We start from the raw sequence: 24,097 nt of genomic DNA, 5'->3' as shown, positions 1-24,097 counted from the left end.
ATCATGGCATCTCGTATGCTCCCTTGTGGCTGTAAAGCCCAATTTGCAAGGAGCAAGATTTTAATGGATGTCACTTCGAACTAAGCAGGCTCCCGATGAAGACTTGGCATGATGCTTGACCGTTTTTTCAATCAGTTTTTCTTGTGTGTCTTTCTCAAACTGTTTGATAGTTGTTGTCCTTTCAGGTCTCTCCTTGGCTGTGTCTTCAAACTTATCTATATTTATGTTGCATGAGTTGAGATTCTGTTCTAGGTTGTCTTTGAAGCATTTGTGTTGACCACCTTGCTTGTGCTTTCCAAGTTCCCTAATCCTGCAAACACATGTGCATGTGCTTAATTTTACTCATGCGAGTAGTCCAATTGATGTCAAAGGGATTACTCACATGCGTGAATTGAAGCACTCACATAAGAATGCTCAGGACTGGGATCTATGGTACTGAACTAATATGCCCTGGAGTCTATGGAAAGACTCCATTGAGTCCAATGGTCAATGCTCAGGCCCTTAATGAATGACAAGGGGGCTGGTATAGTTTTTTCAGATTGATTTTAATGAGAAGGGGCAGATATTTTTTTATACACAGCTGTTCTCCGGGAGAAGGTGCCCCTGTACAAACTATCTCGGCTAATTTCTTAACTCCAGTTAAACTACAAATATGTTTACTTATTCATTACTCTGGCAGAGCAAGTGTTAATATTGACATTATTTCTGTGTAATGAGTCATATGTTGTTTTCCTAACTATTCCCAAATCATTTTCTTCCCTAATTAGATAATGACAGAATTGCTCAAAAAACAATGTTTTAATGAGGCCCACAGCAGCTTATTATAATCCATAATAATGGATGCTTTCTACAAAGTTCTCCTAACTTTGGGGAATTATGTCAACATGAACATTACTGGCATAACCAGTGCTGGACAATAGCATTTACTCTCTGTCCCTTTTTTTTCCCTTTCAATATCTTCACTTTCAGGCCAAATTCATCTCTGGCATCATTCTTTTATGCCAGGGCTACATTTGGCCCATTTGTCCAAAGTCATGACAGATTAAACCAGATCACTGTGGGCATGAGTCTATGATCCTTGCTCACATTGACTGGTACTTACTCATACCAGTAGCCTCAATGAAATCAAGTACTACTCAGTGCAAGTAAAGCAAGATAGGCTTAGGCTCCAAATAAACTAAGAAGAATTTTAATGCACACAAGACAGACAAGAAGGGGCTTTATCTGATACATAGCAATATGTTAGGGCATCTCAAAACTATAGGCTCGATTCTGATGTCCTTACACTGAATAGCCTCTTACTCTGAGATTGGTCTCACTGACTTCCGCAGGACTACCTGCTGAAAAAGTGTGGATAAGGGTATCAAAATCTGCCATTAAAAAGGCAAAAAACGATGTTAGGGAAATAACCAGAATCTCCGATTTAATCTGGAAAAAACAGTGCAATCCTCAGAGTGTTTTACGTCAATGCAACATTAATATAAATCAGTGTCGAAACTGATGGTTAAGTGAAACACAATTGGCCAGATTCTCAGGTAGTGTAAATCAGCATCACTCCACTGATGTTAATGGGCCAGAAACCCCAGCTCATGTAACTCGATGGAGTGCCACTTAAATCGAGGTGGCTTTATCTCCAGCGAGTGTAAATCATCTTTGCTCCACTGAAATGAATTGTGCTCCAGCTCCAGTTCATGTAAGCTAGCATCACTACATTGCAATCAATGGGGCCAGATCCCCAGCAGGTGAAAATCAGCATTAGCTCCATTGGCGCTAATGGGTGAGACCCCCAGCTTTAGTAAATAGGTGGAGCTCTACTGAAGGCATTGGATCAGAACCATAACTGGTCAAAATTGGTGTCATTCCATTGAAGCCAGTGGAGCTTCATACATTTATACAAGAAGAGGATCTGGCCCTTATGCTCATAGGATTTCCCAAAGCACATCAATGACATAGGGGCACAAGCCCCTTATTGGGGCAGTGGTCTGGCTCTTTGGCGGATAATGTCTTTAACTTGTAACCTGGTGTAGATATGTAACCCACACACCTCCTGGGTGTGGTGTTCTGTCCCATCTGGTGGCCCTGAGACCACTTAGAGAGAGATTAATGAGTGTGCCCTACAGCCTTAATTAAGAGCCATGTGGCTTTTGGCTCATGCACTAAGCTGCAGAGGTCCTAGGTTCGATCCTGCCCGCCAACGACCGGGATCCCCATCCACAGGGGCAAGTGTGAATTGTCTTATGTTCACAGCTTCCTAATCATAACCCTGCAGAGTGTGGGGAAGTTCTGGGGCAGACTCTTGTTCCATGACTGAACTAACCTGTAGAAGCTACCAGTTCCCCTCTGTCTCAGAAACATAGGGATTAGCAGACAGGATCAGACACAAGGTTTATCTAGTCCAATAGCCTGTCTATGGCAGTGGCTTATACCATATGCTTCTAAGGAAAGTGTAAGAACCTCACAGTAGGCAGATGTGGGAGAATCTGCCCCCAACATTAGGTCTCCTCCTAATCTCCAATAGTTAGAGATTAGTTTAAACCTTCAAGCATGAGATTTAATCTCTCTCCCAAAAATATTTTCTTTAATTATAACTCTTGATATTCTGCATATGCATATAAATATCCTATCCCTTTTTGAACCTCACTAAATTCTTGACCACAATTACTTCTTGTGGCAATGAGTTCCCTAGAAACATCATACATTTTGTGAAAATGGACTTGTCTTGATTTTGAATTTCCTAACTTTTAATTTGATTGATTTTTCTCCTGTTCTTGTGTTATGAGACCGGAGAAGAGATGTTCTTGATCTACCTTCTATAGACAATTCAGTCTCCACCAATTGGAGAATGAAAACAATGGTATATTAGGCGATGGGCTGTTTCCATCTTGGCATTTTGTCAGCGGCCCATGCAGTGGTTATTCTGACGTTGTTTAATCAGTTCTTCCTAAGAATCATCCGCATTGTCAACTTTGTCCATTACCCTCCTTGACTGTTTATAGGTCCATATCTGAGTCTGCACTGGAATCAGAGTGAATTTCACATGATCTATGAGTTTCATGGAAATATTTTCCACATACCAGGCCCTGAGTTCTCTCTCTGATCCCACATGATTGAGATGTGCTGTTCTCTGCAGTCCTGGCCTCCTTAAAATTCTGTAATGGTAGTGCTGGAATGGAGATTCTGTGATCTTAGCACACTGGGAGTTGAGCACAGTCTAACGAGAGAGAATATAAAATGTATGGGCCTGTATATTTAACTGCGTCCTCTATTGAGATGCAATTTCAGAACAGCTCAGCTATTTGTACGATTTCAGCATCCTTTTACCTACAGAGGGCACCCAACCTAAAGCACTAATGGTAACTGCAACTCACCTTTAAATCAAGTATAAGAGGCCTGTGATTTACAAACAGACCCTCTTGAGGTCTGGCCTTACTGATTACAACAAACTGCAGACACCCTCTAAGTAGAATGCTGGAAGTGTGCTACTCCCATAATAACCCAGTGGTCGGCGGATTGAAACCAGGGTCAGCTAGCCCTGGCCTCTTTCTTATTTATGGGTATAAAATGGCCATGAATAAAGTTGGTCTGGAAAGTGGAAGAAGGTTTCTAACCATCAGAGGAGTGACGTTCAGGAACAACCTCCCTCTAGAGCTAGTGGAGTTATGCAACCTAACTAGATTTAAAGCGGAACTGAATAAGTTTATGAATGGGATTTTATCATGTTGCTGCCTGCAGTAGACTGGACTCAATGACCTGGGGAGGGGGGTCACTTCCTGTCCTATGTTCCTATTGGGATTGCCAATATTAACAAGCCCGCATTATGCACAATCATTTTTGTGCAAATCAAAGAAATGGTGCAATCAGAGAAATCAGGATGGTGACACAGAGAACTTGCCCCTCTCTCACAGCTGTTTATTGATTTTTTTAAAAAATCAATAATGATATTTATTGAGAAAATATCTTCCTGTATATCATCCTTCTAATGGAGTCCTTCACCTCCTTGTTTCTCAGGCTGTAGATCAGGGGGTTCAGCATAGGGAACACAGATGATGTTGTCTTGGTCCAAGGTGTAGCCAGAACCGGGTCATAAATACATAAAATCAGAGTACTGTAGAAGGTAGTGACAGCTGTCAGGTGAGAGGCACAGGTACAGAAGGGTTTGAGTCTCCCTTAACAGAGTGGATCTTCAGGATGGTGTAGTAAGAAGATGGCCTGAAACATAAGGCCATGTATCAGAGGCCTGGTGTGAGGCCTGAGCTAAAGTAATCAAAACTTTGCAGCTATATAGCAAAGCCAAGCTGTGAGCAAGAGGCAGGCCCCTTTCACAGAATCTGGCAAGAACAGGGCTGATATTGCAGAAACACACATGCTTAAGTAGTGCTAGGCACAGAAATATATACACCAACACAGTCCAGAAAGCTGGCACCAGAACACCTTGATACCAAACACATTCCCCAGAGATAACAGGAGCATGCTGACCCATCTTAAGGATAAGGTCAGGATGATATCATGATGGATAGAGATGTTTTAATCAAACCAACATTGACAAAGTAATGGGCAGCCCTTGGCAATGGGTGGCACCCTAATACGTCAGAGGGTGTCACTCTGATATGTCAGGGGCAATACGTAACTTGTTTGTATTGGTGTATAAAGTTGTATCTCAGAGGGAGTGTCTTTGGCCAGCCTAGGGAGCAGTGGAAAGTCATGCCACTGACTGAGCTGCATCCATTGTCACGAGCATACATGTCTTACTCTCCATCCAGGCGCTATTACCGGGCTTTGTTGACAGTAAACCTGGCCGGGTGCCTTTGCTGAAAATCAAGTCTGTGGATTTATTGGGCTGTTTAATTGAGGTCTTCTATTTCCACTATTTGCACAGAGCTAGGACAGCACTCTGAAAGAACACACACCCAGCCAACATCTGACCACAGATGGCTACAAGGATGTACATATAAGAGACTAGAACAGCTAGGATAGTAATCATGACAAATATAGTCGACAAGGTGAAATGAATAACATCTGTGTGGTGTATGTCAGAGCAGGACAGGTTAAGGATGGGGAGGGATGTCACAGAAGAAATGATTGCTGACACTGGGGTGACAGAAAGACAAGCTGAATATAGAAATTGTTCAGGCAGTTGAATTCACAAAGACACAACAACTATCAGTGCACAGTTTCCTGGACATGATGACCCTCTAGAGCAGTGGGTTACAGATGACTGTGAAGCGATCAGAGGCCATCGTGGCCAGAAGGCATCATTCATTGGTCGCAAAGACACAGACAAAGAAAAATTGCACAGCGCATTCAGTGAATGAAATGATTCTATTACTCTCTGCTACAGAACTCATGCACATCCTAGGTGCAATGACAGAGGAATAACCAATATCTACAATGGACAGATTACAGAGGAAGAAGCACATAGGGGTGTGAAGATGGGAGTCAATCCTGATGAAAACAATCATCCCAAGATTCCCTACCAGTATGATAACATAGCTTGGTAGGAACAACATGAAGAGTGGGACCTGCAGCTCTGGGTGGTCCATGAATCCCAGAAAAATCAACTGTGTCACATTGGTATGAGGGGGGGGAAATCTAAATTTGCAAGTAAACAGGAGCCAAAAAGGGACCATGTGTGGATTCCTTGCAATAACTCTGACTGCTCCTGTGAAATAGTGTGTCTTGGGGAATGTACTATGGGTTATGCACACCCTTCCCCCTGGAGCTAGTGCACGGTCTCCGCACAGAAACACAGCACACTGTGCACTGTTTTGCATTCAATTAAATACATGCAGAGATTCCGTCACAATATGAGAGACTGTCCAAATCTGAATCGTTCCCATGCCAGAAATGTCCCTTAGGGCACAGGCCTTTGCCATCCCTGTCTCCCCCGCACACCCTCTCTGTTGTTAATCGGATTAGTTTGGAAAGGAGGGAAATCATCTCTTGTAAATGTATAGACAATAACGAATGGTATAGGATGTTTTCATTTACACTGGTTTTCTCTTCCGGCTTCCAACAATGTCAGTGGGAGTTGATGGCACTTGGCACCACTGAAACTCAGAGCAAGGGTCCTACGAAGGATCTGTGTCCCACGCTGTGAATCCCCAGCAGAAAGATGTTGCAGGGATAGTATGTACCTGTAGAGACATTCATGTCACTGAATGTCTTTTTTCTTCCTGAAGGCTAGATATTAAATGGAAAGATCTGCTCAACTTTATAGAGTCACTGGCATCAAAGGGCAATAATACATTTAGGTAACCATAAGTGCTAGCTAACATAAGGACTGTAACAGGTTCTAAAAATAGGGTTTTTTTCTGATTGGGTATATCTATGCACCATTCCAAGGTGTGATTTCAGCTTGGGTATTCCTCAATCCCTATGGCAGTGGGTACAGAGTAGACATGGGTAGGAAAAAGATTTCCCATCCCCTGAACATTTTCAAGATTTCAAAATATTTTCCCATTCTATATTGGGATGAAACCTGGTCTTCTGGAAAAACTTCACAGAAAATGAGAGATAGAGAAGCCCAACCCATGAATAGCCAGTAGCCCAGTGAAAAGAACAGGAGTACTTGTGGCACCTTAGAGACTAACAAATTTATTAGCCAGTAGCCCAGTGGTTACGGCACTCATCTAGGATAAGGGATAAACTGGTGGATTTTCAACAGCTCCAGGGAGACCAGCTGACCGTCGCTAATGTGACTTGGTCCTCCAGCTAAGCCCCAGATACCACCACTAAAAATGCCACCAAGCAATTGCCTGGTGGGTCAGGATGACTTGACCACCACAGAAAAGGTTGGGGGAGAAAGGATGCTGGGGAGAATGTAGTAACATTTATAGAAAGGGGTGCATCAGTTTGTCATCATCCAAGTCCAAAGAGGATGGAGCTTGGCTGTTTTCAGTAGTAGCAGATGACAGAACAAGGGGCAATGGTCTCAAGTTGCAGTGGGGGAGATCTAGGTTGGATATTAGGAAACATTATTTCACTAGGAGGGTGGTGAAGCACTGGAATGGGTTACCTAGGGAGGTGGTGGAATCCCCATCCTTAGAGGTTTTTACGGCCTGGCTTGACAAAGCCCTGGCTGGGATGATTTAGTTGGGGTTCAAGCAGGGGGGATGGACTCGCTGATCTCCTGAGGTCTTTTCCAACCCCAATCTTCTATGATTCTATGTCCATCATCTGTAGCGCCATTCCCCATAGCGCTCTTCCCTCTAGGAAAACCCACACTTTCTTGTGGACGCTGGTCCTGAGGCCATGCCCAACACTCCCCAAACTCAATATTCCCCCCTCAGGTGATCACAACTCCTTCTTCCCCTTTTGAGAGCTGTTTTATTTTCCCCTCCTTAGCATTGCTTCAGTCTACTTAGGTATTGCCTCTACTCCTAACTCTTCTGGACTGAGTTAGGTCTGGCTTATATAGTCCCCAGACTCCTTCTACTCACAACAGCCACTGGAAGGAGTAGATAATTAGAGTCAGCTGCTTGGCTTCTATTTTTTTGTTTGTTTTGTTCCCCCATGTGGTTCATACTGTCACATGAGGGAGACTCAGATTCAAGACCCCATTCCAAATCAGGCACTTGGACCTGGGTCTCACGTCCCAGATCAGGCTTACAACCACTCGGCTATCAAGATAGACTTTCTCTCTCAATGAATCCTTTATTATTCATACAAAGTGGAACAGCTCCAACAGGAGAGACTGAGATGCACCATAGAATAGAAAACAGGGCAGACATTAGGGCACTCACCTGTCATATTGGCAATATAAATCTATTTCCCTGCTCTTAATTAGGCAGAGAAGGGACTTGAATATGGGTCTCCCACATCCCAGGTGAGTGCCCTGATAGCTGGGATTTCGCTATTTTGGGGGTTGCTCTCTCTATGGCTCTGGAGTTTAACCAGAAATTCCATCCTGAACCTGAGAAATGTTTAATCAAAACTGAGACATTCCAACTAAAACATTTCGATTTGGCAAATCCATATTTTTGGTGGAAAATCCATTTTATTAAAAAGCTCCCAGCCGGCTTGAGTGCAGAGAATGAACAGGGCCCAATTGTGAGCAGCTGTTCAGGATTTTGTTTTAGCCTCATCATTCAATGTGTGGGCCCAGGTGTGACAGGGGCTGGGCAAGAGCTGGTCACTCAGCCCCTTGTCACGCCAGCTCCCATTAAGGGAAGCAAATTGGAGCTGGCTAGAAAAACCTGCACCTAATTGGTGAATGGGAGACAGTTACCCACCCAATTAGCCTGGGGCTATAGAAAAGGCTGGGAGGAAGGAAGCCAAAAGTGGGGGAGGTCAAGGGAGTGGTGGTAGAGATAGTGCAGTGCTCCTAGGTGTAGACATGAGAACCCAAGCTGTGTATGGCAAAAAGGTGGTGGGAACAGAACCTGTAAGTGAATGACACCAGTGGTTACTGAACCTCAGGGTTTCTGAGTGACTTGTCAGCCCAGCAGGTACCAAGAGGGCTGTGCTATACCAGGTCTTATTTAAACTATTCTAACCCTGCTCTGAAAACAGAATTTATAATTTGCTTGTGTGCTTTTTCTATGGTGTTTATCACTATAGTGTCTGAATTTATTTTCAAATACCCCTGTGAGGTAGGGAACTCAAGCACAGAGAAATTAAGATCAAAACTTGCTGCTAATTTTGGGTGCCTAATTGGAGACCCTGCAACAGCCCAGATCTGGAATTGCTGGGAAAATCCTGCTCAGCCCCCAGAATCCCTGGGATGTTGCCTCCCCAGGGCAGATGGAATCTTGAGGGGATTAAACTGGGAAGCTCTTGCAAATCTTCATTGATCCTGTGTGCACAGCCATTTTTCAAATAGTCAAATTTGGGCTGATTTTCATGGGAATTGCATAAGGCACCGCCCTATCAAATTGCAAGTCACTGCTGCAAAGCTGGGGGTCACCAGAGCTTCTCAGAGGAAAAGGCATCAGCTATATATATTGTGGCAAAACAATGTCTTTTTTCCCCCTAGCTTCAGTCTCAGAAATGGCAAACCAAGCTGAAATTTTCCAAATAAATACATTTCAATCTGAGGCAGGCAGCAGCCTTTTAAGTCAGGTCAATACACCGATATGAAACATTTCAATTTTGGAATGTCCAAGTGTTTCATGTTGATCAAAAATTTCAAACAAAACATTTTGACATTTCCAAAAGGACATTTTTCAGAATTTCCATTCTGTTCAAAATGTTAATATTTTAACTTTTTTGCCTTGATTTGGGATGCAGACACATGTTGAAAAGTCAGTTTTTCCTATGGCATGGAAATGCTGAATTTCACTCAGCTCTACCCTGTAGCATAGCCTCCGTTGCATCAGGGTAAAGGTGTTTTATTCTAGGCTAATGCTAGGGAGAAAGCACTCGTGCAATGTGATAGGGAGCTTTGGGGTGCAATGGCTAGTCCATGATCCCTGCTAAAGGGCCCGGTGATGCAAAGATTGGGGGTTCACCTGAATCAAGACTTTCAAAATTTCCTTTATGGTCTGTGTTACACAGGATGTCAGACTAGCTGGTTACAATGGTCCTCTCTGGCCTATAATGTATGGACCTATTCCAGTATATGGCACCTTTATATGGGTATAACATCATCAACACTGATGCTTATACCAGTATAATTATTATCAGTAGACAAACTCATCCCTAGCAGATATAGCAAGACCTGTAAATCTTTCGGCTGTAGGCCAGATCCAAGTGTTGGCACGTGGCAGAGATGAAATCTGTACTCCTAAATCTAATTGCCACTTTGGGCATCTCAATTCAGAACCAGGCCCCATTGCTATTCCTGAAATCCCCACTCAGCTGAGGCCAAACCCTATAGGTGCCTAAACTCACTTGGCACCTACATTTTTGCAGTAAAAGCTCCTTTGTGCCTGTTTCAGCCTTTGAGTATGCACACGGCTACTTCTTTCTGAGCATGGAGATGCTCAGCCCTTCCACCTCACAGGAGAAGAGATTTGACCACCTCTCCTGTGGGCACTCTAGCCGCTGAAGTATGGGATATTCTGGTGTGGTAGTCTCTCCTGTTGGAGCTGTTCTACTTTGGACTCTGTGATTTATTATCCCCAATCTCCAGGAGACATAAAAGACATTTTAACTATCTCTTCTGAGGTTCACGCTGCTTCAGGGATTTTGTCCCTAGTTGCCACCGATCCAAATAAGAATCACTTGTGTCAGCCACACACCATTCTACTGGGATCGGTGATAACACACCTCTTTCTCCACAGGTCGGCTTAATCCACTCAGCTCTGACAGAGTAGAAATAAATATTCTCTCGATCTTTTAGACGTTAAATTAGATTCCCTGTCATCAGCTTTTTGGATATTTTGACTTGATATTTATTTTTGGCTTTTCTGCTTCAGAATAAAACACAGTGGAAAAAGGTACATGATGCTACAGGATTGCTTATGTTGACGGTATCTATTTGCAGAAAAACCAAATAGTGTAAGATAAATAGCAGACAGAGAAAACCATAAAATATAATCTCTTGTTTTCTTATGTCTTATTTTGCCATCTCATTTATTTAGTCTCAAATGTGTTCTTTTGTGTGATGAATTGTGGTGCTAGCTCAAAAATTCTAGAGCAGATCTGGTGCTGGAGTGACCATTTGAAGAACTGAAGTTCTCTATTTACACACAGAATGGGTACAGCATAAATTAAAGGCAACTCAAGAGTCCAGTCTACAATAGTACATCTCCTTCTGACAGTCTGCAGGGCAAGGCTGATGCACACCAGCAGGTAAGAGGACCAGACATAGAGTCCTCAGAAAACTTTCTGTCACACACCTGGTTGTGTGCCTGTTCTGGGGAGGAACATAATATTTCTGCCTCAGCTTAATATCACTTGTAAGTCAGTACTCTCGGTTCTGTCATTGACACTGGGGATCAAGCCCAGGACCTCGGGATCTAAAAAAATGAACTACCTGATTTAAAATGTCTGTTTGTGTTAGCTCTGTGTGGTCCAGCCTCTGGAGGGGGACAGAGAACTATGAAGTGTGAGCTTAGGTTACACAATCAAGCACCTTTATCAGCTCTATATTTAATAATAATAAAAGGAATCCAGCATTTACTACTGGAGGAGCTAGTCGTGTTCCCTGTATTAGGTTACTGAGCACTTTCCATTCTAACAGCTTCTTGCATTCTTGTTTTCGAGAAGCTAAAACACCTCCATTGTTTGCAGCAAGTTTTTGAAATTTAGTTGGGAGAAAGCCCTCAGACTTGAGAAGAGCATTTTTGGTTTTGTTGTTTTTTGTTTTTTCCCCATGAAATTCTATTCAGGTTTAGCTGAGTTATAGCTTTTGACAACCACTGTCACCCCTTTCTTGCTTCAGTTGTGAGCAAAATTTGAGCTTCCTGCCAGTATAATACCTGTATTCTAAACAGATGGGCCCGTGTTACCACCAAAAAAAGCAGCAGATGTTGACAATGTTGCACCTGGAATAGTGACTGCTTCTGGATCTGCTCAACCAGAGTTGATTGAGGCAGGAGAGAGCCACCTCTGCATTACATACATGGCCCAGTGGTTCATTCCCGTCTCTGAGGATTTTATGTGGACAGACTCTCCCCTAGTTTCCCCAGAGGAAGAGAGAGGTAGAATACTGGGCCAGGCTCCCAGCAGATCCTACACAGCTCCCCGGTCAGCTATAGGAAAACAGCCTGCTCTTGCAAAGGCCTGTAGCGCAAGTGGTAGAAGTCTGTAATGCACTGCAGGTGGTTACAGGTGCAAACCAAGAGGATGCAGAATGGAGGTGTTGTGACGGAATTGAGTTTTGCCTTTTTATAAACCCAGGAAATTACATATGCAAAACTATATTAACAGACCATCATTTAGGTTGTCTACTCAGTCACCCAAAAGTTAGTCTGTTCTATACTCTGAATAAGGCAGGGATCCAGTGGTTCTAAGAAAAAACTGCATGTGATAATGTAATTAAAGACTATCATAGTGCAAACACCCAAGAGGGCAGAATTAAGGTTGCATGGGCAACCACAAATCTGGCATTTCCTAATTTTCAATTGCGGAACTTTTCAATCTTAATCAAGTCTTTTGAGCAGGTTTTGTTGTATGTTTTATTTCGGGGGGGGGGGGGGGGAGGGGTTGATTCATAGTATAAATATTAAGAACAGTTACATCAGGTATGACATTGACATTTGCAAGGGATGTAAACTTTCATGCTTCAGAGCACGAGGCAACCACTAATTGCCTGGATGTAGGGTGAAAATCCCCCTATAGGCATGTTATTGAATAACTTCCTACTGCAAGGGCTTTGCCCCTTTACCTGAAGCACACAGCAAAGACTGCTAATGCATAGACAATACTCAATTTAGATGCATCATTTGTCTGATCTGGTATGGAAATTCCTATGTTCCCTATATTTACTAAAAATAATTTCATTTCTTTTTACTCGTCTAGCACAGGTGTCAAGACAGAGGGAATATGCAGAATCCAGAGACCTGTGTTTTTCCAGTCACTAGGAAACTCCCAAATTATCTCCAACTCATTTTCTTTCTATCCTAAAGATTACAATCCGACATGAGATGCTTTGGTCCCATCCGCACACATCTCACATTGTGTTACCATGTCACTGGCTAGATTCTGATCTCAGTCACACAAGTGTGAATGTATAGTTCAGCTGAAGTCAATTGGTTAATGAGGAGTCAAACCAGCCCATATCTTCCTCCACCAAATACAAACCACAATGGAATTTACTGCGTGTACACCTACACCATGACGGGTAAGAAACGTCATTATTATTATCTTTTGAGCATTTCTTTGTGCATGTAGCAGTGAAATTCCATAGAAACATAACAGCCAGACTGGGTCAGACCAAAGGTCTATCCAGCCCAGTATCCTGTCTTCCAACAGTGGCCAAAGCCAGGTGCCCCAAGCCAGGTGCCCCAGAAGGAATGAACAGAACAGGTAATCATCAAGTGATCCATCCCCTGTTGCCCATTCCCAGCTGCTGGCAAACAGAGGCTAGGGACACCATCCCTGCACATCCTGGCTAATAGCCATTGATAGACCTATCCTTCATGAATTTATCTAGTTATTTTTTAAACCCTGCTATAGTCTTGGCCTTCACACCATCCTCTGGCAAGGAGTTCCACAGGTTAACTTAGTATTTATCCCTAGGAGATACATTTTCTCATTTCTAGGCTCTATGAATCTATGAGTCAAAAGTAATCATAGAATCAGTTACAGTCCACACCACCTACAAGTGTTATTACCTCTAGGAGGACTTGTAACAGGGAGGAAAAATAATGCACATGGTTACAAAGAATGTCTGTAAAATGTACACTGACTCCAATAGGACAGTGACACTTTAAGGCTACATAGACAGTGAAACCAAACTTTTCCGCTAGGGCTGCCTCATATTAGGCCCTAAATCTATATTTAGGCACCTATATAAAAGGGGTGCTGAGCATCTCTTGTGCCCATTGAGGTCATTTAGATTAGGAAGAGAAAATCAATGACAATGAATAAACTCTATAGCAGGGGCCGGCAATCTGCGGCACACGTGCCAAAGGCAGCATGCGAGCTGATTTTTACTGGCACGCTGCTGCCAGCCAGGGTCCTGGCCGCCGGCCCCACTGAGCCCACTGTCTGCCTGGGTAAACGGAACCCCAGGCAGGCAGCAGGCTGAGCGGGGCCAGCGGCCGGGACCTGGTCTGGCAGGAGTCAGCAGACGGAACCCCAGACCGACAGCAGGTGAGCCGCTGCCGGTCTGGGGTTCTATCCACCACCCCACTCAGCCCGTTGACGGTCTGGGGTTCCAAACGCTGGCCTCTTGCCAGCCGGGGTCCCGGCCGCTGCCCGCTCAGCCTGCTGCCTGCCTGGGGACACTGGAAAACTCAGCAAGGAAATACAAGGGCAAGGATCACACTAAACTGATAAGATCTGCATTTTAAGTTAATTTTAAATGAAGCTTCTTAAACATTTTAAAAACCTTATTTACTTTACAGACAACAATAATTTAGTTATATATTATAGACTTATAGAGCAAGACCTTCTAAAAACGTTAAAATGTATTACTGGCACGCGAAACCTTAAATTTCAGTGAATAAGTGAAGACTTGGCACACCATTTCTGAAAGGCTGCCGACCCCTGCACTATAGCATTGATTATTTGCATACATTGATAGATTATTTGCCTCCCTTCTAAACTAAACACTCCCAATCTATATATCTCTTATTTTATAGATTTGACCCACTGGATGGTTTCATGCATATTAACACAGAGTAGGGTGACTAGAGGGCAAGTGTGAAAAATCGGGATGGGGGTGGGGGGTAATAGGTGCCTATATAAGAAAAAGCCCCCAAAATCGGGACTGTCCCTATAAAATCGGGACATCTGGTCACCCTAACACAGAGTACACAATATTTCTGTCGCTGTAACATGTCCTATCTCTAATGGAAAGTTTGTGGGGAATACAAAGAGAACATTCCCTGGGAGTGTCCTTTGATGTATTTCAGCTGTATTATGTTTATACACTGTTTCCCAGGAACAATCACAGGGATTATGAGCGATTTGTACTCAGTACTTTATTGGCCAGTGATTAATTTTAATCTTTATTTTTTTTTCACCAGCAGAGGAGAGCGTTTCTGGAATAAATGGCAGAGAGAAACCACACCACGGTGACCGAGTTCATTTTCGTAGGATTCACAGATCATCCAGATCTACAGATCCCCCTCTTTATGTTGTTCCTAGTGATGTATGTGGTCAGCCTGATGGGGAATCTTGGGATGATAGCGTTAATCATGGTTGAAACCCGACTTCATACCCCCATGTACTTTTTCCTAAGCCAGATGTCCATTGTAGATATTGGATATTCCACTGCCATAGCTCCCAGGTTGCTAATGACCTTTGTAGCAGAGACTAGAACCATTCCTTTGATTGAGTGTGCGGCACAGCTATTCTTCGTCTGTTTCTTTGTGACCAATGAATGTTGCCTCCTGGCTGTGATTGCGTATGACCGCTTCAAAGCTATCTGTAATCCACTGCTATACAGAGCCATTATGTCCAAGAGACACTGTGTCCTGTTAGTGGCTGGTACATATGTATGTGGCTCTGTGAATTCAATTGTGCAAACTCTATTTATATTCAGTCTGTCCTTCTGCAGCTCCAATGTTGTCAACCATTTCTTCTGTGATGTGCCCCCTATGCTGAAGCTGTCCTGTTCTGACACCCATGTCACTGACCTTGTACTTTTCACTTTCTCTACTGTAATTGGAATGACTACTTTCCTGGGTGTCCTAGTCTCCTACATGTGCATCCTTCTGGCCATTCTCAGGATCCGTTCTGCCAAGGGGAGACGCAAAACCTTTTCCACCTGCACCTCCCACCTGACAGTCGTCACTATGTTTTATGGGACGCTGATATGTATATATTTAAGACCCAGTTCTAGCTACGTGATGGACCAAGACAAGGTTACCTCTGTGTTTTATGCCCTTGTGATCCCCATGTTGAACCCCCTGATCTACAGCCTGAGAAACAAGGAGGTAAATGATGCCTTTAAAAGGGTGATATACAGGAAGATTTTTTCTTGGTCATTATAATCATTATATTTTAACCAATAAACAGTAGATGGAATAAGAGTGAGTTCTCTGTATCATTATCCTATTTCTATGACTCAGCCACTCCATGTGATGTACAGAAAATCATATAATGGAACCCAGTCAAATACAATATTAGAAATTGCTGTTTTTAAGATCCATGAATGAGGGTCTGTGACACTATGCAGAATCAACAAGATGCTCTGACATTTGGCTTAAAGGACAATTGCTGTTGCCTGTTATGTTTTAGGCCAGGTTGGAGTTCAGGTGAGAGGATGAGAAGATTGTATGTATCCTTCCTCGGTTCTGAGATTTCATCCAGTGGAGGGCACTGTTAAACATACCGAATAAAAGCAACCAGAACTGAGGTAACGATTATCAAAACTCAGCTTAGGTAGATAGGTCATGTTATCAGAATGTGTAATGATAAATTCCCCAGAAAAGTCCTCTATGGTGAGCTTAGAGACTTAGTCTGAATAATGCAGAGTTGACCTTTATCATGCAGAGCTAGCCTGCACCAAATCAGAGCATCTTTTCTCACCTCTGCATCATGCCAACATTAAGAGGATGTTGTTTTACTCCTGAGTTCTCAACAGAAGAGGTTGTTTCCAGTCATCACAACCAGCCTCCCTGTCTTCACGGTTAGATGGAAGGGGAGCATCCCAAAACTTAATAGGGTTCTCAAACCTTTTTTTCTGTTTAACATGGGGTCACAGGCCAGAGAACCACTGGTTTTACTCATTGAAAACTGTTGCCGTTTTATGTAGGACTTTTGTTTATTTATCTTCTCTCCAACCTATGAAAGAATTTCTCTGGCAATCCTGAAATTACACCTCTACCCCGATATAACGCTGTCCTCGGGAGCCGAAAAATCTTACCGCGTTATAGGTGAAACCGCATTATATTGAACTTGCTTTGATCCACCAGAGTGCGCAGCCCCGCCCCCCCGGAGCACTGCTTTACCGCGTTATATCCGAATTCATGTTCTATCGGGTCGCATTATATCGGGGTAGAGGTGTATATCAATGGTCTGCTTTCTTTGGCTTTCTTTGGACTTTGTAAACAATGAGACAGGTTCGTCCCTGAAGTAACTTCCTTGTCTTGAGAGAATGATATGGGGACAGATCAAGAATGAATGTAGTCCAATCAATTTATAATGATGTACGAGTGTGATGTACTAGTACACAATATGAAGTACTAGTGTGATGCGGCTATCAATATTCATAGCACTAGCAAGCTTCCTACACATGGTGACATTTGAATATTCATACTGGATATGCTCTGGTTAGTCCAGGGAAGTTTTGTCTGAATCATCGATCACTTAAATCCACTTCTTGTGCTCCTAGGAATACTGCTTATGATTTTGCCATATATGTACAAAATGGAATGAAGCTATAGTGCCATAACATAAAAGGACGTCAAAGTTATGGACAAGTTACTATATTGAATTACATCCTGATGTTCCAAACTGGCAATGTGTGTGGGGGCCAAAGTCATTTTGCTTCCACTGCTATTTTCCTTTCAACACTTTAATACCGATACAGGATTGGAAACCCCATCGTGCAATTGACAACTGCCCATGAGCAAATACACATTTTCAATGAGCAGTTAGACATCCAGTTCCCTGGACAACTCCCTGGAATGGGAGTTTGGTGCCTTTTGAATATCCCCACTTAAACTCCTGCAGTCTGAACCAATATTGACTGAAGTCAATCGGAGTCTTTTCATTGGCTTCAATGAGCTTGGGATCTGTTCCTTGTTGGGGGTGGTTGAAAATTTTCCATCTAAACTTTCTGTTGATGAGGGGAAAAAAAGGAGTGGTTGCCTGGTAGTGGTATCTGGTCATCGGAAGAGGCTGATCATGAGGTCACCTGACAGAGAGTAAGATGTTTATAAAAGGGCAGAAGCTGCTCTATTTTGGGCTCTACCTGGCCATGTTTCACCAGCTAGATCTGAGAGGAGCTGCATGTAGGAGCTAGATGAGGAGGTGGAGGAGCAGTCTGTCTGAACACAGATGGATACCCCAGGGGACTCCCAAGGAAAGGATGAGCTGGTGAGGTCCATTGAAGTTAGGATGTGTGTCCTTTTCTAAATGGGCTTGTGCTTTATTGGTGAAGTATTAGCTCTACAGTGTTAGATTCCAGTTCAGAGTGTCCCTCTCTGTGTTACATTCTTTACACATACTGTGTGGCCCTGTGGGAGAGTTCAGCTGTAACCCACAAGGCTCACACTGTTCGGTGGCATTCTAGGACAGAGAGTGTTTAAGCTACGGCAGAGTCTGAACAATCATCCCTGAGCCCAGGGACTAGGCAGCTAGATAGCAGGTTCTAGCTCTCCAGAAAGGGCGCTAGGCAGAGGGCCTGCACCCTGATTGTGTGCCTAGGAACCCCGAGACTGCAGCAGTGACTGGCTCCATTCAGTCTCTGGCAGCTTAAAACATCTGGGGATCCAAGCTGGGATTCCCCTCAACACAGCTGGTGGGTATCCAGCAAGGGGAGCTGAAGGGGGTCTGTGACAAATGCTCCCTTTCAATAGTGATCTTTGCAGCCTCTCAGTCATTCCTGAACCTGGGAAACTGAATTTCCAAGATTAACAGGCTTGGATTACATTATTATTTTTTTTTTGGAACAAGCCACAGAACACAGTTAAAACAAAGAAATCAGAGATATGACTCAGAGAATTCACTATTCATTCATCACTTGTTTATTGATAAGCACAAATCCCAATAATTATATTAACTATGAACAAACCTTCTTGTTCATCATCTTCCTAAAGGCGTCCTTCACCTCCTTATTCCTCAGGCTGTAGATCAGGGGGTTCACCATGGGAATTATGAGTATATAAAACACAGAGATGATCTTGTCTGGGTCTGTGGTGTAGCCGGAACTGGGTCGTAAATACATGAAGATCACAGTCCCGTAGAAAATTGTGACGGCTGTCAGGTGGGAGGCGCAGGTAGAGAAGGTTTTGCATCTGCCCTTGGCAGAGTGGATCTTCAGGATGGCAATGAGGATGTACATGTAGGAGAATAGTACAATGAGAATAGTAGTCATGACCACTATACTGGACAAGGTGAAATGCACCATGTTAGCGATGTGGGTGTCGGAGCAGGACAGCTTAAGCACTGGGGGGATGTCACAGAAGAAATGGTTGATGACATTGGAGTCACAGAAGGACAGGGTAAATATAAATGGAGTCTGAACAACTGCATTCACAAAGCCACATATGTACGAAGCAACCACTAGTAATATACAAAGTCTCTTTGACATGACGACGCTATAGAGCAAGGGGTTACAGATGGCTATGAAGCGATCATATGCCATTACCGCCAACAGGCAAGCTTCATTGGTCAGAAAGTTACAGACAAAGAAAAACTGTGCTGCGCACGCAGCGAGGGAAATGGGTTTGGCCTGAACCACAAAAGTTATCAGCAACCGGGGAGCAACAACCGAGGAATTACCAACATCGGCAAGAGACAAATTGCTGAGGAAATAGTACATGGGGGTGTGGAGTCGGGAGTTGAACCTGATCAACATGATCATCCCTAGATTCCCCGCCAGGGTGATAACATAGATCATTAGGAACAACACAAAGAGGGGGACCTGAAGCTCCGGATGATCCATGAATCCCTGGAAAACGAAGTCCGTAACCATGGTGTGATTTCCCTCCGCCATTTCTTCCAACCATGATCTCCTTTACAGGGGAAAAGTGAAATGTACAATTAAACAGGAGCCAAGAAAGGACCAAGAGTGGATCCTTCACACTCATTCTGACTTCCCTCATGAAATATTGTACCAACCCGAGGCAGTGGGAATACATCAGGGAACAATCCTAGGGAATGCACTGTTTGCATTACGCTCACACTGTCCACTACAGCTAAGGGTTTGTCATGCTGAGAATTAGCCCATACTGTGTATTAAAGTGCATCCAACCTGATAGCCTATACAGTCAGAGGCAACAAAGAAAGGTAATGTTCCGTATGCAAAGGGAAGTCAATGAATATACAGAGAGACCAGTGAATGGACTAGAGTTCATTCACTAGCCCTGCTTTTCTGTTCCTGATCCCACGGACATCACTGGGAGCTCTGGTACTTATCCCCTTTGAAAACTAGAACTGGAAAGAAATTTCAATTGCATTTTTTTCCCCCAGGAGAAATGCAGATTCAGCAACACCAAAATCTTTTTAGTTTTGACATGACTTGTAGTTCCAACTTTCCTTTAATTATTTTTTTATTAAACAATTATTTTAAAATGTTCAAAAGGAAAACAAAACATTTTGTTTCAGGTTTAAAAAAACCATTCTGTTTGACCCTGATATTTTTTCTTTACTTTAAGATTTGCTGAAAATTTCATATAAATAAATTCCTTTTCAGCATGACCCCAAATGATTTTTTCTGACTTTTTAAAAGTGCCACAAACCAAAAAATCCATTATTCACACAGCTCTATTGAAAACATGGGCCAATTTAAAATGCAGTATCTAAATATGATGGATTTAGACGCCTAATAGTGGACATCTATAATAGAGATCTGTTATAAACCCACTGGGGTAAAACATACCTTTTGCAGATGTGCATTATAACTATGTTCTCCCACACATTGCAAATCTTTCTGTATGGCAATGATGCTTTTAGCTGGCATAGACTGAAAGCCTTTTCCGTGTAGATTCAGCAGGGGGAAGTGCTATGGTATCAGGCAACCTAGTCTGCAAGCTGCTGGTTTTGGCTTATCCAGCACTAGGCACTGACAGGCTCTTGCTGAGTGTAGACCCGGGCAAGTCTCAGGCACTCACAGAAAATGGAAGCACATGGGCAGAATTCAGGGAGAATGGTACCACTAGTGTTCCCTGCGTGATAGGGGTGGGTTAGCTAGAGCGTGCAGAGAGCTGCATGAGCAACTGGCTTGAAGATAAACCAGAGCCTGGCCTCACATCCTGTTTGTCTGATAGCACTGGTCAGCCTGAGTGGACAGAGACTGCACACTGGATAGAAAATGCTTCTGTGATTAAGCTCTCCCCGGAACTCTGATGCATTGATACATGACAGCCATTGCCCCAGAACATGAGCAGAACAGGGCAGGAAATGATTTCCTATCCCATGACAATGTCTGAGATACTGTCAGTTTTTCCTGTCTTGAATTGGGACAGAGTCAAAACACTGAAAAATTTTATTAACCAAAAATCAGGAAAAGAACTAAATTCAGGTCAATTGAAATATTTGATTTGGATACATTCTAGATACCATTTTGGTTTGGTTGCAAACATTTTTTTTTAGCTGCAATTAGCTGAATTTTCAAAACGACTTTGCACGTTGAATCATGAAAATGGATTTTTTTTTATTTTGAAACAAAAACATTTCAACAATTTATAAGCTTCTCCCCTCCCCCCAAAAATGTTCATGTTGAAAAAAATTGCCCAAACCGATCCTTTCCTGCAAACAGTTCCGGTTTTGATGAATGGGTGATGAAAAAAGTGTTTAGTGGGAACATACCTGACCAGCTCTGATCACAACATTTTCTCTGAAAGCGATGATACAGACAGACTCCCAGCAAATGAGAGTTCCATTATGATCTCCATTTGCTTCAAGAAAACAGGAAATGGGCTACCTCTTAATTAGCCCAACGACGTCAGCTGAGCTACTCCGGGTGTATACCTGTGTGCAGGAGAACAGTATGCAGTCAGCAATGTTGCTGAAATTAATATGAGATGTATGCCGATGGCTGTGAAGTATCTCGTTCCTGTTTCGGATTTTTAGTCTAGATAGAAAGTTACCTGAAAATAGCTTGGGTAATTCCTAATTATTAAACAAACTGCTCTCAATCCCGCCAGTTCCTTCTGTCATGTTACCTGCGTCAGGGGGTTAAAAAGTTAAATTATTTAAATTAAATATACAGAACACAGGAATTTCCAGAACAGGTCCCCTAATGATCTATTTCTTCACTGTGGTAGTCATTACAGTATGCTTCAGAGTTAGGTGCAAGTCATCATAATAAGCATTATGGAATAACATGGTTCTGGGGTAAGTTTCCTCCTCAGTCTAGACAGTAACCTGCATCAAGCTCCATGTCCCAAAGCCTGAGGTTTTTTATCTTCAAACATTGTTGCCATTCCACTGTAAAATACAAATATTCTTAATATTCATACCTATGTCAAATCCTTTTTTGGATGATTAAGTAGATAGATAAATATAAGGGTGTATGGGGACAGATTCGATAGATTAATTACATGGCTCCAATCTACAGTGACTTCAGTGGAACTATGGCCCACTTACACCAGCTGAAACTTTGACCCATTAATTCCAATAGAGCTGTACTGACTTACACCATTTTGAGATCTGACCCATTGCTGGCTAAGGGGCTACTGGAGGCTATTGAAATTGAAATCCTATTTTTGGTCTCAGAACAGGCACCATGATGAAAGCGGTTTGCACCCTTCCCACAGACTTTTCCCTGTTTTCTCTTCCTCCTAATGTGAATTCTGACCTGCGGAGAATATCTGAAGACCATGGATGTACTGGATCTGATTTAGGCTGCACATATTCTGTGTATAGACTGAGAACTTCCAGCCCTATGGAAGTCATTCCGTGCCCTTAAACCAGTAATAAAACCACTTTAAAAAAAATCAGAATTCTTGGCACTTTAGGAATAGTGAAAGTCTTTTCGACTGAATAAGTTACACAAAACATAAAATATTAGACATCCAAATGCCTTATTTTCAATTTTCTCCCTTACTCTATTTTGTTCTTACCAAAATAAATATCTCCAACAGTCAGGAAACTGTATTTTATGCTGAAGCAAAAACAAAATAAACAAGGTTGAAATAGCCAAAAATCAGAGTGCAGAAAAATCTAACTTCAAAAGAATAATCAGAGATCATGTTTATTCCACTTCGGTTGGAGCCATACTTGTGAGACTTACCAGTGGAGAGAGAGCTATTTCATTCTTCCCTCTAAACCCTGGTGTGTTGATGATACAGAGTATTTATATTTGCTTCAGTGGCCATTAGGGACAGCACCTCAAGACTCAGAATCACAGGCGAGGCAGAAATGAGATAATTAAAAATCCTGTACGTCCTTCTGGAGATTGGGGATAATCACAAAGATTTGTTGTCTCCAATAGTTGAGCATAAGTTCAAGTGTCCTCTGTATTCTCCTTCTTTTAGTTTCCAGATGAGCTGCCCCCATTGCCCTGAATCAGAGAAATTCTCAACTGGTAGCCCCATCGCTGCCAGGAGTACATTGTGAAATATATTTGATGACAAAGTTTTTAATTTCAGTTGGCATGTTCTGTGTCTCTGGACTGATGGCAAGATGAAGAATTTATATCATTCTTCGCACAGGCAATATGGGACACCAGTTTCCACAGATCATTTCTTGGCCTGGAATAACATGAGCAGAGTGGCTAATAAGATTGTGTCCCATCCCTGTGTTTCTCCAGAAGTGAGACGGCAGTGAAAGTTAACACTACAGACAGAAGCTGCATTTTCTATCTTTGCTGTTCTTGTCTTTTCCTTTTTGTGTTTGTTTGTCTTGTTTTGTCTTCTAAAAAGCAGGATCAGACGTCAACAACAGCAGCATTAATAACAGTTCCAGAGCATCTCAACTAACTAAAAAGTGAGAAAGCCAAGCAGTAGGCATGAGCACAGCATAACCCCGGAAAAAGCTAGAGAGAGCTTCTGTCACTGCTGGCTACATAAGCTGGGGGTGGTAAAGTAAAAAATTGGTCCATTCTTTCTTAGGCCCTCCTGAGTTCAGAGAAACAGGAGACTGCATTAAAACAAAATACCAGAGCCCATCAGTTTCTACTTCCAACTGGAACATCCCCAGGGCCCTGAAATGTAGCTAGCTGTTTGGCCCATGTATTCCGTTAACATTAATACCGCAATACATAACACTCATTGACTGGATACAGCAGAATGCTCAGTTACAGTCGGTTTAAGAATATTATAGAATGTTGACATATTTTTCTAATAAAATTATATGGAAAGTTTCCATAAGGAATTGGCTTCAGGTTTGAATACAGTATGAAACCTCTTCTACTGGAGGCTAAGGGAGATGCTTGTTTATTCACTGAGTGGATTATTTTAGTTTGGAACCAAAGATTAAAGCTGGGCAGGAAATGGTTTTCCTGTCCCATGAAAATTTGGGAGATTTAAAAAAGTCCCATCCCAAAAGCTGATATTTTCATTTTTTCCACAAACCAAAAAGCTGGGGAAATTTGATTTTGATCAATCAAAATATTTTGTTCCAATAGTTCAAATTATATGAACCTTAAACAAAATAATTAGCTAATTAACATTTTGAAACATTAATTTTGAACTAAAAAAAGGCAACTTTTCGTTTTGAAAATGTCAAAAATGAACATTTAGACAATTTTAAGCTTCTTTTTTCTTTCAATTTTTTTAAATGAGTAATTCATTGAAACTGGAATTTTCCCACAAGAATATTTCATTTTTGATGAATCAGTATTTTCCAGTGCAGAAAGCACTGGGCTTAAATTGCAGCAAGGGCGGTTTAGGTTGGACATTAGGAAAATTTCCTAACTGTCCGGGTGGTT

The 24,097-nt window shown here is 42.5% G+C and overlaps 2 protein-coding genes and 1 pseudogene across 5 annotated transcripts; 1 reads left to right on the top strand and 2 right to left on the bottom strand.

Moving 5' to 3' along the window:
• Positions 1-4,864: 4,864 nt before the first annotated feature.
• On the bottom strand, positions 4,865-5,627 carry LOC135877970 (olfactory receptor 5AR1-like; annotated as a pseudogene).
• A 388-nt stretch (positions 5,628-6,015) lies between these two features.
• Positions 6,016-15,548, top strand: LOC135878308 (olfactory receptor 5AR1-like). 3 transcript variants are annotated; one of them, XM_065403937.1, is made up of 2 exons: positions 6,016-6,027; positions 14,613-15,548. In XM_065403937.1, exons 1-2 carry the CDS (start codon positions 6,016-6,018, stop codon positions 15,546-15,548), a joined length of 948 nt encoding a protein of 315 aa, XP_065260009.1. The 3 variants fall into 3 exon arrangements, with proteins under 3 accessions (XP_065260009.1, XP_065260008.1, XP_065260010.1); XM_065403936.1 differs by lacking the exon at positions 6,016-6,027 and adding an exon at positions 7,806-7,825 and having other exon boundaries at positions 14,615-15,548; XM_065403938.1 differs by lacking the exon at positions 6,016-6,027 and having other exon boundaries at positions 14,592-15,548.
• Positions 15,549-18,283: 2,735 nt separating this feature from the next.
• LOC135878309 (olfactory receptor 5AR1-like) lies at positions 18,284-21,066 on the bottom strand. Of its 2 annotated transcripts, XM_065403940.1 has the most exons (2): positions 21,055-21,066; positions 18,284-19,210 (listed from the first exon to the last, which is right to left on the bottom strand). In XM_065403940.1, the coding sequence occupies exon 2, from the start codon at positions 19,196-19,198 to the stop codon at positions 18,284-18,286; it is 915 nt and encodes a 304-aa protein (XP_065260012.1). In that variant the 5' UTR covers positions 19,199-19,210; positions 21,055-21,066. The 2 variants fall into 2 exon arrangements, with proteins under 2 accessions (XP_065260012.1, XP_065260011.1); XM_065403939.1 differs by lacking the exon at positions 21,055-21,066 and having other exon boundaries at positions 18,284-19,240.
• Between the last annotated feature and the right edge of the window lie 3,031 nt (positions 21,067-24,097).

The sequence above is a fragment of the Emys orbicularis genome, chromosome 4 (genome assembly GCF_028017835.1).
Source record: "Emys orbicularis isolate rEmyOrb1 chromosome 4, rEmyOrb1.hap1, whole genome shotgun sequence".
NCBI lineage: Eukaryota > Metazoa > Chordata > Testudines > Emydidae > Emys > Emys orbicularis.
Note: the sequence above shows the minus strand (reverse complement) of the source record. Positions and strands in the feature narration are given on the sequence as shown.